The 13,895-nt window shown below is 49.3% G+C and overlaps 1 protein-coding gene across 5 annotated transcripts; it reads right to left on the reverse strand.

Annotated features, from left to right (window-relative positions):
- Nucleotides 1-162: 162 nt before the first annotated feature.
- Nucleotides 163-4,316, reverse strand: Pars2 (prolyl-tRNA synthetase 2, mitochondrial). Of its 5 annotated transcripts, XM_085839124.1 has the most exons (3): nucleotides 3,918-4,244; nucleotides 3,223-3,230; nucleotides 163-2,318 (listed from the first exon to the last, which is right to left on the reverse strand). In XM_085839124.1, exons 1-3 carry the CDS (start codon nucleotides 3,969-3,971, stop codon nucleotides 878-880), a joined length of 1,503 nt encoding a protein of 500 aa, XP_085695250.1. In that variant the 5' UTR covers nucleotides 3,972-4,244; the 3' UTR covers nucleotides 163-877. The 5 variants fall into 5 exon arrangements, with proteins under 5 accessions (XP_085695250.1, XP_021016276.1, XP_021016277.1 ...); XM_021160617.2 differs by lacking the exons at nucleotides 3,223-3,230; nucleotides 3,918-4,244 and adding an exon at nucleotides 4,257-4,316; XM_021160618.2 differs by lacking the exons at nucleotides 3,223-3,230; nucleotides 3,918-4,244 and adding an exon at nucleotides 4,274-4,314.
- Nucleotides 4,317-13,895: the final 9,579 nt, after the last annotated feature.

The raw sequence follows: 13,895 nt of genomic DNA on the forward strand, positions 1-13,895 counted from the left end.
CACAACAAGGTCACCATGGGGCTGGAGTGTGCAGCTCCTGAAGTCTGGAAGAAACTGTTGAAACCATTTCCCAGACCCTGCCCCTCCCCAGTGAGGCAGAGGCGGGGAGAGCAGTCTACTGGGTGCACTGCTGAAGTAGGTGTCACACACACACACACAGAGTTCACCCCAAAGGCTTGACTTTATTCAATCAACAGAACATGATGTCAGTGCTGAAGTTACCCAGTAAGGTCAGGTATCTGGAGGTAGCTTTGGGCCACCTGGCAATTATGACAACTTCTGAGGAAGTTCAGAGGCATGAGCGACCGGATCCATGTGTCTTGTGGAGGCTCAGTGAGAGCCCTAGGACCTCACAGACCCAACTCCATCTCCACATCCAGAGGGGAGTCCCAGGCCCCAGCAGGGGTGTGGGTGTGTCGAGTCACCAGTGAATTAGCAGCAGCCAGGTTCCAGACTCTGTGGCTCCCAGCTTCTCAGAGAAGGGCTGCTAGCCCCGCTAACTGGACTGAATGAAATGCAAGGTGTGTGCTCAGACTGTGGGGTGGGATTGGGGAAGCATGTCCCCAGCTTTCAACCATTCTCATCTTACACCCAGAAACTCAGCTCAAGGGGAAGTGGCCTGGGTCTCTTTGCCACCTTTCAGCCCTCCTAACAGAAGTGTCCACATGTAAAAGGAACGGTGTATGGTAGCACAACCAGCCCAGGGAGGACGGAGTTAATGGCTACATATGAACCATCACAAGGGAGGAGTAGTTTTTCCAAACATGCTCTCCCCTTCCACGAGAAGCCACTTCTAGAGAAACCACCCAGGACAGAAGTGTAGGGAACTACAGTGTTACAGTGGACACCAAGCCTAGGGGCAGGTGTGGTTGGCCCCCTAGACAACATGCACGCCAGTCAGTAGTTCCATGACTCCCTCTTTGGTGAGGAAGACCACCTCACCAGTGTTCTGAGACCAAACCTCAAAGTGTGCTGGGTCCTCCAAGGCCCTCTTGCCCGCAATGATCACAAAAGGGTAGCCAAGCTTGTTGGCGTCTTTCAGTCTGTTTCCAATGGTCAGGTGGGTCCTGTCATCCAGCAGGACCTCCCCTTGGAGCTGCGGCACGGCCTCCATGACGTCATCATATAACTGCTCCACAAGCTCTGTGGCCGCTGTCTCCTTGCTGCCTTTCTTAGGGGGGATGACACAGACTTGGTAAGGGGCAAGGAGGCGGGGCCAGCGGATGCAGTCTTCCATAGAGAGAACTTCGATGGCCGCAGCCAGGATCCGAGTGACTCCCAGCCCGTAGCACCCCATTTCAGCCAGCAAAGATTCCCCGTGGGCATTGGTAAAGAGGGCATTGAAAATGGAAGAGTACTTGGTACCGAGGTAGAATGTGTGCCCCACCTCAATGCCTTTGGTTTCTGTCAGTGGACCCTGGCAGTCAGGGCAGATTTTTTGTGACAAGTCTAGTATCTCTGTGTTGGCTGAGAAGTGGCAGCTGGGACAGACCACGAGGCGGTCCTCTCCAATGTCCACTGGTAGCTGGAATTCATGGGACATCATGCCCCCGATGCTGCCCACATCTGCCCTGGCCTTCATCCATCGCAACCCCAGCCTGTCGAACAGCCTACAGTAAGCATCACACACCAGGCCGTAGGTTTCCTGGGCAGCCTCAGAGGAGGAATCAAAGGTGTACATGTCCTTCATATAGAACTCCCGGCCACGGAGAAGACCAAACCGGGGCCTGGGCTCATCCCGATATTTCCTTGTAACCTGGTACAACAACAAGGGGAGCTGCTTGTAGGAAAGTTTCTTCTGGGAGGCAACCAGGGCTGTAACCGCTTCCTCATGAGTCGGTCCCAAGCAGTACTCTTTGCCGTGCCTGTCTCTCAGTCTCAGCAGCTCCCTGCCCATCAGGTCCCAGCGGCTGGTGGCCCGCCACAGCTCAGCTGGGCTGAGGCTGGGCATGTTGATTTTCTGCCCACCGATGGCCTGCATCTCCTGGTCTATCACCCGCACAAGCTTCTCCAAGGCACGCACTGTATAGGGCATGAGGTGGTAACAGCCAGGGCTGGCTGGAAGGATCAGGCCCACTTGCAGCATCAGCCGCTGGCTCTTACAGGTCAGGTCGCTAGCTCTGCCCTCCAGAGAAAGCACCTGGTCTTCCCGAAGGTTCTGAGGCTGGAACATGCGGGATAATACCAAGCGCTGTCCTCTCCCCGGCGCACGATGGTAACACTTGTGGATGAGGTAACTGGAGTGACGGAGGCTGCAGGCAGCCAAGGCAGACAGTGTTCTGCATCTTGTCAGCAGACCTTCCATGACACCCTGGCACCTGGAGAAAAATGAGTCACATGGGATGACGGTTAACTGGGTTCTCAGCACGGGATCCAAGATGTGGATCCTTCCATGTCTATTAGCCCAGCACATCACAGTACCACTTAAAGAAATCCATCTGGGTATAGTGGCAGATGCATTTAATCTCTAGTACTTGAGAAGCAGAGACAGGCAGATCTCTGAGTGTGAGGCCAGTCTGGTACATAGTGAGTGCCAGGACAGTAAGGGCTATGTAGAGAGACCTTTTTAAAAAAATATGAAAACAAACAAAACAGACAAAAAAGCAATAGCAGCAGCAACAACAGAAAGTCATATTCTTCTGATTATGAAAATGTTACCAGCCTGTTGTGGAGATAGCATCCAGTTATGCATGCACAGGCTCTAGTTAAGGCAGTCTGGGCTCTAAACCAACTTCCACTGGCCACTTCCTGCAGCCTGGCACATCTGTAGCTACCTGTGTGCTAGAGTTTCATCATGAAATGATATAACCACCAGATTAGCCTTGTACATTTACTGTGAGAATTTTTTAAAGGTAGAAAAAATTCTCACAATAGTTTTTGGCACAGGCCATGAGCCTGGTGGATGTTTGATATTGTTACTATTTCAGGACACAGGAGAGACCCTGAAACAAGTCAATTGCAATCTCACAGGCAACATCGGAGAGCAGGCTTTTTTTTTTTTTCCTTCAATTCCTTGTCTTGATCCCTACTAAGTCAATAGTGCTAGGCGCTGAGGCATATTTATAATCCCGGCACTTGGGAGCCAGAGGTAGGAGGATCAGCTAGGTTTGCACATTTGAGTTCCAGGACATCGGAGGAAATGAAAATCTGCCTCAACAAAAAAGTCAATATTGTTTTAACTGCTCCTCTCACCTCACATTCCTGGTCAGTTTGCGTCTTCACTGTCCAAACTGTTGAATTTCTGACCTATATATTCTCCCATCTTTGGAGAACATAGTACACGCTATTTGAAACTTAGTGAGCCAGAATCTCTTCAGACACTGGTGCCCATGCAGATCTGAGTATTACCCTGCAAAGCACCCTCTGGCCAAACCAGAAACCTGCCCTCATCTACTCTGCCCCACAGTACTGTGGCAGTCTTTAGTCCTCTGGCTCTGCCTGTTCCACCTGACCTGCCTGCACCTCAGTTCAAGCTACCATCATCTTTGTCTGTTAAAACAGTCTCTACTGGCCTCCTTGCATTCCTTACACTTTCAACTTAACACAGGCATTGGTAGTGACAGTTTCCTGCTGCCTTTCGAGTGTACCGCAGATCTCACCTGTAAGATGCCTTTTCCCTGCCTTCGCCCTGTTTCAGGTACACAGTACATAAACACACACACGATCCAGTCAGGAAAGCTGCACACAGAGTGCTTGCAATGCCCAGTGCCCTAAAGGTTTGTGTATTATGATGCCCAATTCATAGGCTCTGAGATGGGTAAGTCCATTTGTGTCAGGTGACATCAAAAGGCCCATGGCCATTCTGGATTGCGGGAATTTGCCTCCAAATAGCACCAACGTCAGCGCAGCATACAACAGCGATGAAACTTCCAAGCCCTGCTCTAAACTGTCTTGGCCTTTACGAGGAGTGAGCGTACTGCGGTCACTTCATTCCTCTTTAGAACCCTAAGGCGGCTGAGCCACCAGGTCATCCCCGGGACCGGTCCAAGATGGGCCCTTCTAGGAACTCTGTGACTCTAAGTAAGGGCCACGCAAGGATAACTAGGGCGGAAGTGTTGCTCTCAAACAGCGGGGGTGGAAGATGGGGAAAGGTGAACTGCAACCGAGCACAGGACTATCCAATAGCCCGTGGCGACTGAGAGGATGCACGCGAGAGAGCAGACACCAGATCGTGGGTGCGCGTGCCCAGAAACTGTCCCTAGATTCGCTGGGCCCTTCCTAGCCACCCTCCAAGTCCAGCGGCCACCGATGCTCACCAGCAGCAACTCAATACCTGAGTCGGGCGCCCTTCAGTCACGCGAAGCCAGTGCGCCTGCGCCGACTTGGCCGGAGCCTCGCCCCCTGTGTTTCTCACCAATCGGAAAGCCGCACTCACGGGAGGGGGCGGGATGCTCCGGTCCCACCCTCTGGAGAGAGGCTGGAGAGGTTTTCCGGAAAGCAAACCAAAGAGCCTCGCTCTCCTGCCAAGATTCCGGAAGTGCCCTCTAGGAATTAGCAAGGTTCAACTCTATGATCAAACCTTACTTTAAAGGATTTGTGTCCTGTTTTTACCGCCCACTGCCAGGCCCGGTCTTAGAGGAGAGCAGGTTCATTGACAATAGCTATGTTTCAAATCTACGCTATGATTGAACAAGCCACAATTTAAATGAGTTTAAAACTATGAAACACTTGCATAAGGTCACCTATATTACAATAGCCAAGGAAGTCTTTTTAAAAATTTTAATGAAGCAGAGATGGGGTTTAATAAAGACATTTTAATATAGGCTGAAGCACTAGGCTTAAAAGCACCAGGGGAACTGGAGAGCACGAATGTGGCTTCTCAAAGGCAAGTGTCCCTGAGTCTTGAAGATGCAACTTGAAGCATCCGTTGCTGTGCTGGTTAACAATCACTGCTGTGCTTCAGAGAACCAGTGTTCGGTTCTCAGCACCCACAATCACTGAAACGCCAGCTCCAGGGAACTCCAAAACTTTCTGACCACTGAGGATACCCACCCCCACTCCCACACAAACTCCCACACATACAATGAGGTCGAGTCTTTTCTCCATTCACAAGATGTATGTACATGGTTTACATAAGTGTGTTATGTGGTGTATTTGTTTGTATGTGTGTAGGAACACATATACACGTGTGAACTAGTGTGTGAAGGCCCAAAGCTTTCATAAGTGTCTTTCATCCATCTCTACCTTATACACTGAGGCTCTGAACCCCCTCTTCATGTTTCATGGCACCCACTTTACCCGATGAGCTGTCTCCCCAGCCTCACAAAATAGTTTATGAATAATTACATGGTACACGCTGCTGCTGCAGCTGAGGGGAAGCAAAGAATGAGGAAAACAGCTCATGTTAGAAGTGACAGCCTGTAAACTGACACAGTCACACTTCAGCCGACCAAGTGTCTTAGTCTGCTTTCAGTGGCTTTGAGGAAGATGCCAACCAAAAGCAACTTGGGGGGGAAAGGGTTTGTTTTAGCTTATGGGTTACCGTCCATCCCTGGGGTGAAGGTGGGCCACGGTGAGGAGTCCAGTCTCGGGACAGGAACCCGGAGACAGGAATTGAAGCAAACACTACGGAGAAATACCACTTACTGGCTTGTTCCTCATGGCTTGCTCAGCCGGCCTTCTTGTACAACCCTGGAGCACATGTACAAGGGTGGAACCTCCCACTATGCACTGGGCCCTCCCATGTCGGTCATTAATCAAGAAGACTGGCCTGCAGTGGAACCTCATGGAGACAGTTTCCTAACTGAGGTTCCTCTTCCCAGATGACCCTAGCTGTGTCAAGCTGACAAAAACAAACAAACAAACAAACAAACAAACAGCAGACAGTAGGGAAGTGAGGCAGTAAAGAACTCAAGAACAGTAAAGAAACCAAGACAAAACCAGATTTTGATAAAATTAATTAAAAAAAAATTACCACAGAAAATCCATAGAAAGAAAAAGTAAGTTGCCAGTCAGAGGGTGTTAAATGTTCTGAAGACAATTTAACTTAAAAAAGGGGGCGGGTAGGGAGCTGAATGGTGCATAGGGTGCCCACGGAAAGCCACCACGAGTGTAGCATTTTAGCAAAGACCTGAAGAAGGAGACCTTGTAGCTGTCTGAGGGAGAATGTTGCAGGCTTGAAACAGAGTGTAGAGGGCCCCGAGGAGGAGCTGCCTTCCAGTTAGTCTATTCAACCACAACCACACTTTCTAAACTGCCTTAAGAGTGCTGTACCCCTTGGCAAGACCAGACAACTGTGACATTGATACAAACTGCTCTCAGCTCCCCCGGAGCTTCCCGAACAGCCTGTGATCTGCAGCAACACTGGGGTTCAGGGAAGCCCTGTAGGAGTCCAGGAGAGGGGGGAGCTTTACTGAGGAAATTCTCTTCACCTGGGAGAAGTGGGTCTGGCAGGCAGAGGGACCAGACACTCAGCGGCCTGGAGCAGAGTGAGATGACAGGGGTGACAGGCAGGTGGTGGGGCTGCATCATTATCTCTCACAACTCCTGGTGTTACCAGAATTATAAAGGGTCAGAACCCAGGTCCCCCAAACCTCAATAAGCCAGATCTGACTGCCTGTCCTCAACAAGCCGGGAGTAGGAGCTAGACGCCTGGGAAGCAGACAGATAGGGGGAGGGGCCTTGGCTAGCTGAACTTCCCAAATGGCCAGCTTCATTCATTCTCTGCTTCCTGAATTGAGGCAAAAGCTGAGTAGCTCAAAACAAATGAAGGCCTTGTTGGCTTTTGTCTCTCACCAGCAGGCTACCTGGTGTTAAATTGACTCAATGAGTCACAGGCCTGTTCAGGACATGTCACACAACACCTGGCTAATCAACCATCCTTGCCTTCCTCAAACCGACCAACCCTAGGTTGGGGGAGGAAACCTCTTTTTTTTTTTTTTTTGGTTTTTTTTTTTTTCGAGACAGGGTTTCTCTGTATAGTCCTGGCTGTCCTGGAACTCACTTTGTAGACCAGGCTGGCCTCGAACTCAGAAATCCGCCTGCCTCCCAAGTGCTGGGATTAAAGGCGTGTGCCACCACGCCCGGCAGGAAACCTCTTTATAGGCTTTAAAAGGCTAACCCTAGACTCTAGTCTGGCTTTTCAGCTTCCCGAGTCTCTCTTCTGCTTTGCACAGGGTCTTTCTCTCTGTGTGTCTGCTGCACATACCTGTTGCCTCAGCAGTAAATGCTGGTCTCCAGCTGCCCATTCTAGCTGAGGTCCTTGAGGTTTCTCAGATGCCCTTGTTGAGCTTAAGATTTTTTCCTGCCTTTTAACTCTTTAACTGGCAGAGAAAAGAAACCCAGTCAGGACCTCTAGACTGTATCAATTCAAGACCCCTAGACTGCATTAAAGCTGTCCATCACTGTCTCCACTCTAGTCTGACCTGAAGGGTGAGCTGACAAATTGCAATCCACTTCCAGGAGACAGCCTTCTGGGTGGCTCAGACTTTAATCTTTTCCTTCCCCTTGGTGTGAAATGCCTGGAAGAATTCTAATTTCTTAGGGGTGCGCTGTTTCCGTAGCCAAAGAGAGGGACACAAGTGCCTCTGTAAGAATATCTTCATTCCTTCTGGGCATGCAGGCTCCCCTGAACCAGTGCCTGACACCCAGGCCAGGACAGTGCTGCAATCATCATGTCCATCACTCCTGAAGCAAGCAAGGTTGCTGAAGTGGGGTGAGCCCAGGCATCGGTTCCTCAGAGTCTCCTGTAAGACGATTCTGAGCCCATGCTGAGTTAGAACAACTGGCCTACAAGAAAGATACTAGACAACCTGGTGAGGAAGGGTGGTAGATTGATAGAATCATCGCAGCCTTGAGTGGAGGAAGACATGGCTTGCACAGGAGAGAGAGCACATGACTGTAACGTCTGTCAGCCTGCGTAGAATGGCCACGTTGAGCTGAGTGGTCCTGAGTTCTTCTGTCTCTAAGAGACAATCTGGGTCTCTGCAGCCCAGCTCTATGTGAGGGTTTTCCTTGGGGTCTGGGGTCCCACAGGTTTTACTGGAGCAATATTCTTCCTACCGGGAGAGAAATCATGTTCAGAATTTCTTGGGACCCATGTGCCCATGGGACCCTTTTATTCTCCCTCTGCCCACGCACGTGGCTATGAGCCCTCCAATCTGGAAAGTCCAGGTATCTTTGTACCCTGAGGTATTAATTACTTCTTTTTTTTTTTTTTAAGATTTATTTATTATATGTAAGTACACTGTAGCTGTCTTCAGACACTCCAGAAGAGGGAGCCAGATCTCGTTGCGGATGGTTGTGAGCCACCATGTGGTTGCTGGGATTTGAACTCCTGACCTTCGGAAGAGCAGTCGGGTGCTCTTACCTACTGAGCCATCTCACCAGCCCCATTAATTACTTCTTAATTAGCAGTTCCAAGGCTGAAGAGCCCAGGGGTCTGGAGAGGCCTAATGACCTGCAATGGTTGTGCCATCGCACACCTTCACAGCACTTACTAACAGTAACTAATTAAAGCTCACGAGTCCCTTGGGAGGCAGACCAGCATGCTGTAGTGATCTGTGAGTCACAGGAGCCTCTGCAGCCTGGAACAGAGAGAGACCTGGCTAGACAGCCACAGTCAGAATAGAGTTTCTCCCTGTGATGAGTCCAGGGTGGCAGAGACCCAGGGTCTGATCTGTCATGCTAGCAAGCCTCCTGGGAGATATTTCAATCAATCAATAGTAACTTACCGGATGCCTTGATTTATAGCACACATTGCTAGTTTAGCCCCACAAGTTAGAAAAGTTCACCTTTTTTGTTTGTTTGGTTGCCTGCCAGTGGAAGCAATGAGCAGCTTGCCTTGTCCCACACGCCTGGGAGTGTCCTCACCTCAGTGGCTTTCCCTGGCCACGCTCGGATCCTCCTGAGGGTGGCCCTGGTGTGCTCTTCTCTGCATCCTCAGCACTGCCAAGGGCCACAGGCTTGACTTAACATATCAACCAGTAGAGGAAGGGACAGCTTGTCTACCCCTCAGATGGCAAGCTCCTCGGACACAAGAGACATCCCTGAATTCAGAGCCCATGACCTTGAACCAAAAGGGACTCTAAACATGAGTGGAACTTGCAAGATGAAGGTCACGATAGACTCTCTGGCCACAGGGGCCTAGGGCTTCTGAGGAGATTGCCTTTCAAAGAGGAGGGCACAGTACCTTGTCATGTCCTCATATGTGACATTCAAGCATCAGACAAAACTTTAAACTGAAAGCGCTGTGTGAGTAGTGGCAGAAATATATTCAGACTGTTCATTTGTATGCTCATCTCTGTAATAAGGTAATTACTTGTAGGTAATTAGGTGTGATTCTGAATGGAGGGAAGTTGAACAGCACCGTACCCAGTGTTTAATGGAATCTTACTTACTTATAGTTAACACTCCCATATGGCTTTGCCTGTTGTTTTCCTCTGACAGCTCCACTCCCACTCCCAGAATTCACTCCTCCACTTCCTCACGCCTTTGCCTAACTGTCCCCTTGTCAGCCAAGACATCCTCTTCCCCACTGCAGTCCACGCCCACCCACAGCATAGCCGGAATGCTCCCCTTTCTCTTCTGTTTTCTCTCTAGGACTTGTCACCATTTAACGTAGTAGAGGCCTTTGCAGTTTGGTGGTTCATTTCCCCCCATCCTTCCCCTCCCTTCCTCGCCATAGAACAGGAGCTACAGCAATGCCTATCCCAGGAGGCATCAACCGTTCTCCTGTAATAGCTAAACAGTACACTAAGTACTTCAGGCTCTGCAGGCCAGATGGTTTCTTCCATAACTATTCAATTAGATCACTATCTAAGAAAAGTAGCCATAGGGAGAAGGTAAACAAACAAGCATGGCTGTGTTTCAATAAAGCTTTATTTAAAAAAAAAAAAAACTGGTGGCAAGCCAAATTCGGTCTGTAGGCCATAGCTTACCCATCCACTGGACTAGATCATTGCATGGCACATTATAAATGCTTGATAAAACTTTGCTGAATGAATTAAACAGTGAATAAAAGAATGGACAGGAAGCAAGGGTTACAGTGCCTCACACACAGCTGGTATTCAATAAATAATCCCATACCCCTTCCTTCTTGCTTGGCACTTGGGAAATTTAACAAGATGGGTTATGAGAGAGAGAGAGAGAGATGCTGAGAAAGTGCTGTGTAAGGAATGAGATGGTGGGGTCCTTCAGAGAAGAGAGGATTTGCAGGAGGGTTCGCCAAAGAGACAGAAATTATAGGCTGCATGTGTGCGCAGGAGTGTGTTTATGTGCGTGTGTGCATGTCAGGGTGTGTGTGTGAGCGCGCGCAAGTGGGACATGACTGCAGTTGTCTCAGATGATTATAGAAGCCTGTATAATCAAGACCTGTGGGCTGGGCCAGCAAGAGCAACTGGTGCCACAGTTGGAGCACAAAGGCCTTGCTGAAGGGAAGTCAGTCTTTGTTCTACTTCAACTGAACAAGGCTACACACATTGGGAAGGCTGTTCATTTTATTCAGAGCCAACAGGTATAAATTCTATTCTCCTCTAAAAATAGTCTCACAGAAACATCCAGAATGGTGTTTTATCAAATATCGGGGCTCTCCGGCTGTCAAAGTCTATATGTGCTAATATCACAAAAGACTTGAGACTGGGTAGTTTCTAACTGTACTTTTGAAGATTTATTTTTTGGAGGTTTATTTTTGACTGTGTGCACATGTGTCTGTATGTCATTATGTGACGGTGAGTGCAGAGGCAGAGGGATCAGATCCCCTGTGCAGCTGGAGTTACAGTCGGGTCGGAGTTGCCCCATGTGGGCACTGGGAACCAAACTCAAGCCTCTGCAAGAGTAATACATGCTTTTAACTGCTAGGCCACTTCTCTGCCTCTGGGAATTTTTATATACATATGTGTATACACGTGTATATTTGGGGCATGCATGTGTGAGTCTCTCGGGAGTCTAGAGAAGGTTATCAGATCGCCTGGAGCTGAAATTACAGTTACTCTGAGCCACCCCAGGTGGGTGTTGGGAACCAGACTCAGTCCTCTGAAAGATCAACTAGTCTTAACTGCGGAGTCATCTCTGCCCTCCCCAAGAGACTGGGCAATTTCTAAAAAGCAGAGATGTGTGCCTTACATTCCAGGGGCTGGGAAGTCCAATATCAAAGTACTGTAATTTGATTCTGGGGAAGTGTATTCGTTATTTTTCTTATCACTGTGACCAAATGCCTGACAGACACAGTTTAAACAAGACATTAGTACATCCTGCAAGCCAGCTCAATCTATCCCCTGGGTGCCCTGCAGACGTCTCCTTCTATTGCCCGACCCATACCACTTATTATTTTGGTCCTTCAGGGTAGGTGAAGGCAGAGCTGGGTAGCTCAGTCTGTGTGAGCATGCAATGTCAGCGGCTCAGGCGTCCCTTGGCAGACAGGCAGCAGAGAGCACAGGCTAAATGGGAGCCGGGTATAACTCTCACAGATTCACCCCTCATGACCTATTTCCACCATCCTGGTCTTGCATCTCACCTAAAGGTTCCTTCAAAATAGCACCACAGACTGGGGACCCAGTGTTAAATTAAAATGAGCCTGTTCTTGGGTCAGGGTCCAGTTGTATCCAGCTTAATCTTTGCACTCTGTGTAGACCATGAAGGTTCCCCAAACTACCAGGCTTTCTGCAAGGAATGTTGCAAGCAGCACTCTCCAAACACAGCCTCCACCTCCTCCCATGCTCTCCACCTAACAGACCTGGGAGGAGGCTGGCTCTAGCTGGGTGAGGCTGAGAGTAGAGGCAGGGAGGTGATAGCTGGGGGTGGGTGTCGGGGTAGCTGTCAGGGGCTGAGGGTAGATTTAGAACAGGTGTGAAACCTGATGTGAGCAGTTGGGTGTAGCAAAAGCTGAAAGAGGTAACTGTTTCTGTTCTCATCTGCAAGCCTGCCAGTGACTTTGGCCCCCAAGAACTGGGGGAAGGGAAGGAGGCTCTTGTAGGAAGCTCGTTGGTCCACAGTTCTGGGGATCTGTTTCCCTCTGCTCATTTTACTTGTGAGCTGTAAAGTGCTAAATGTCATTACCCTCCCCTTCTCTAAACAAGAGGAGAAAAAAAATTAACAGCCCAAGAAGGAGATGGTTCACTTCATTTAGCATCCTGCCACCACCATCCACGCAGGGGGCTCCCTTGGGGGCTGATTAGGGAGAGAGAGAAACCCTGCTCTGCACAGTTTTTAGCTGCTCCCACCTTCACTGTGAGCACCCAGGCTAGGGCTGGAGGCTGGAATCCAGGTCAGAGTGCAACCTGGCTGCCAATGCCGCTGCACAGCACTGGGACATGCACCGAAATAGGAAGAGAAGAGGACCAGAGAGGGAAGAGTCTGCTCCAGGCTACTTGGCTTCTTATGCTCCTGTGACCCCAGAAAACAAACTCAAACTGGGGGGAGGGGGAAAGCTTCAAAAAAGAGTTCAATTCAATAAAATAATATACCTGTTGAAAAATGAACTGATTTTTTTTCTTGTGGATTTCTTGCTTTATTTTTTCCTTTCTTTTCTTAAAGTTTATGTCTTCTTCCATTTCTTTAGCTTTCCAGGTAGGCTGTCACTCTGTAGACCTGGAGCTCACTATGTGGCCCAGGCTGGTCTTGATCTCAATCAGTCTTGCTTCAGCCTAAGTATGATCTGCTATACTTGTCTATCAGTTAACTCGTCTGTGATGTGGTACTCTGTCTATCTGCTGTATGCAACTCTTTATAGACATTCCTTCGAAGAACACGCAATGCTTGGGAGTCCTGCTTTAGATGGGAGGCTAGGGTGGATGAGAACTAAGTTTCTTTGCAATTCTTAGGCCTTTGAAACAGAATCCTGCCCATTTTTATAACTTTTAATGTCGTGCGTTCATGCCTCTTAAATAGATGTTCCCAGATGCTTAGCGGCTGTGAGACCCAGGAGAGGGCGGGCAGTGGAAGGCCTGTAGGTCCCTGTGAGTTCATCTGTATGACAGTTGTCCTCCCAGCCACCCGTGGGCAGAGAATTCCTCAGGGCTTGTTGAAGAGTAGCAGCCAAAAGCCAGGTCCTGGGACACCATCTTCTTTACTGCACTGCCGAGGGGCCGCTCAGGCTAGCAGAGGATGGCTTGGGAAGTCTTTCAATAACTTCCTGAGGTCTCCAGTAGCTTTGTAGATCTTAAATCCTGAAGGTGGTCTTTTCCTAATTGCTTTATATAGTCTAGACTGCTACCTCTCTGAAGGCAAGGCAAAGACAGGGTTGGTTCAGGTCCCAAAATTGTTTTGGAGTTTGGTAATTTGACTGGCATTTGGCCTGTGCTTGCTAAGTATTTGATGAGAGAAGAAATAGAAGAACAGGGGGCTCTCCTGGCTCTGACAGGAGTAAACCTGACAAGGCAACATCCCTGAAAGGACCATGAACAGGGAGACAGGTTTTTTTTTTCTTAAGATTTATTTATTATATGTAAGTACACTGTAGCTGTCTCCAGGCACACCAGAAGAGGGAGTCAGATCTCATTACAGATGGTTGCAAGCCACCATGTGGTTGCTGGGATTTGAACTCTGGACCTTCGGAAGAGCAGTCGGGTGCTCTTACCCACTGAGCCATCTCACCAGCCCCAGGGAGGCAGTTTTGAGCTTGACCTTGGACAAATCTTTGGGCCTCAGTTTTCCACTCATGGAACTGGGGGTTTGACATGATGACGGGCAGGAGGTACAAAGACCATGGTTCCTGCTGAACTTTAGACCTCAAGGGTCCCTGGGCCACAGTCTTGGCCACAACATCCAGGACTATCTTGTGTGGGGCAGGTGGGGTTCATGAGAGATGGAAGAAGGCAAAGGACTTCCTGGGGTGGGCGTGCCTCTGAGCTAAGTACTCAGGACAGGAATGATTTCGGAAAGCCAGAGATGGCGTAAGATGTGGAAAGGCAAGAGGTTAGATAGTTTGGGAGCACAGATGGGGTAGACAGGCTCAAAAG

The sequence above is a fragment of the Mus caroli genome, unplaced genomic scaffold, assembly GCF_978045245.1.
Source record: "Mus caroli unplaced genomic scaffold, Mus_caroli_1 scaffold_6, whole genome shotgun sequence".
In the NCBI taxonomy this organism is placed as follows: domain Eukaryota; kingdom Metazoa; phylum Chordata; class Mammalia; order Rodentia; family Muridae; genus Mus; species Mus caroli.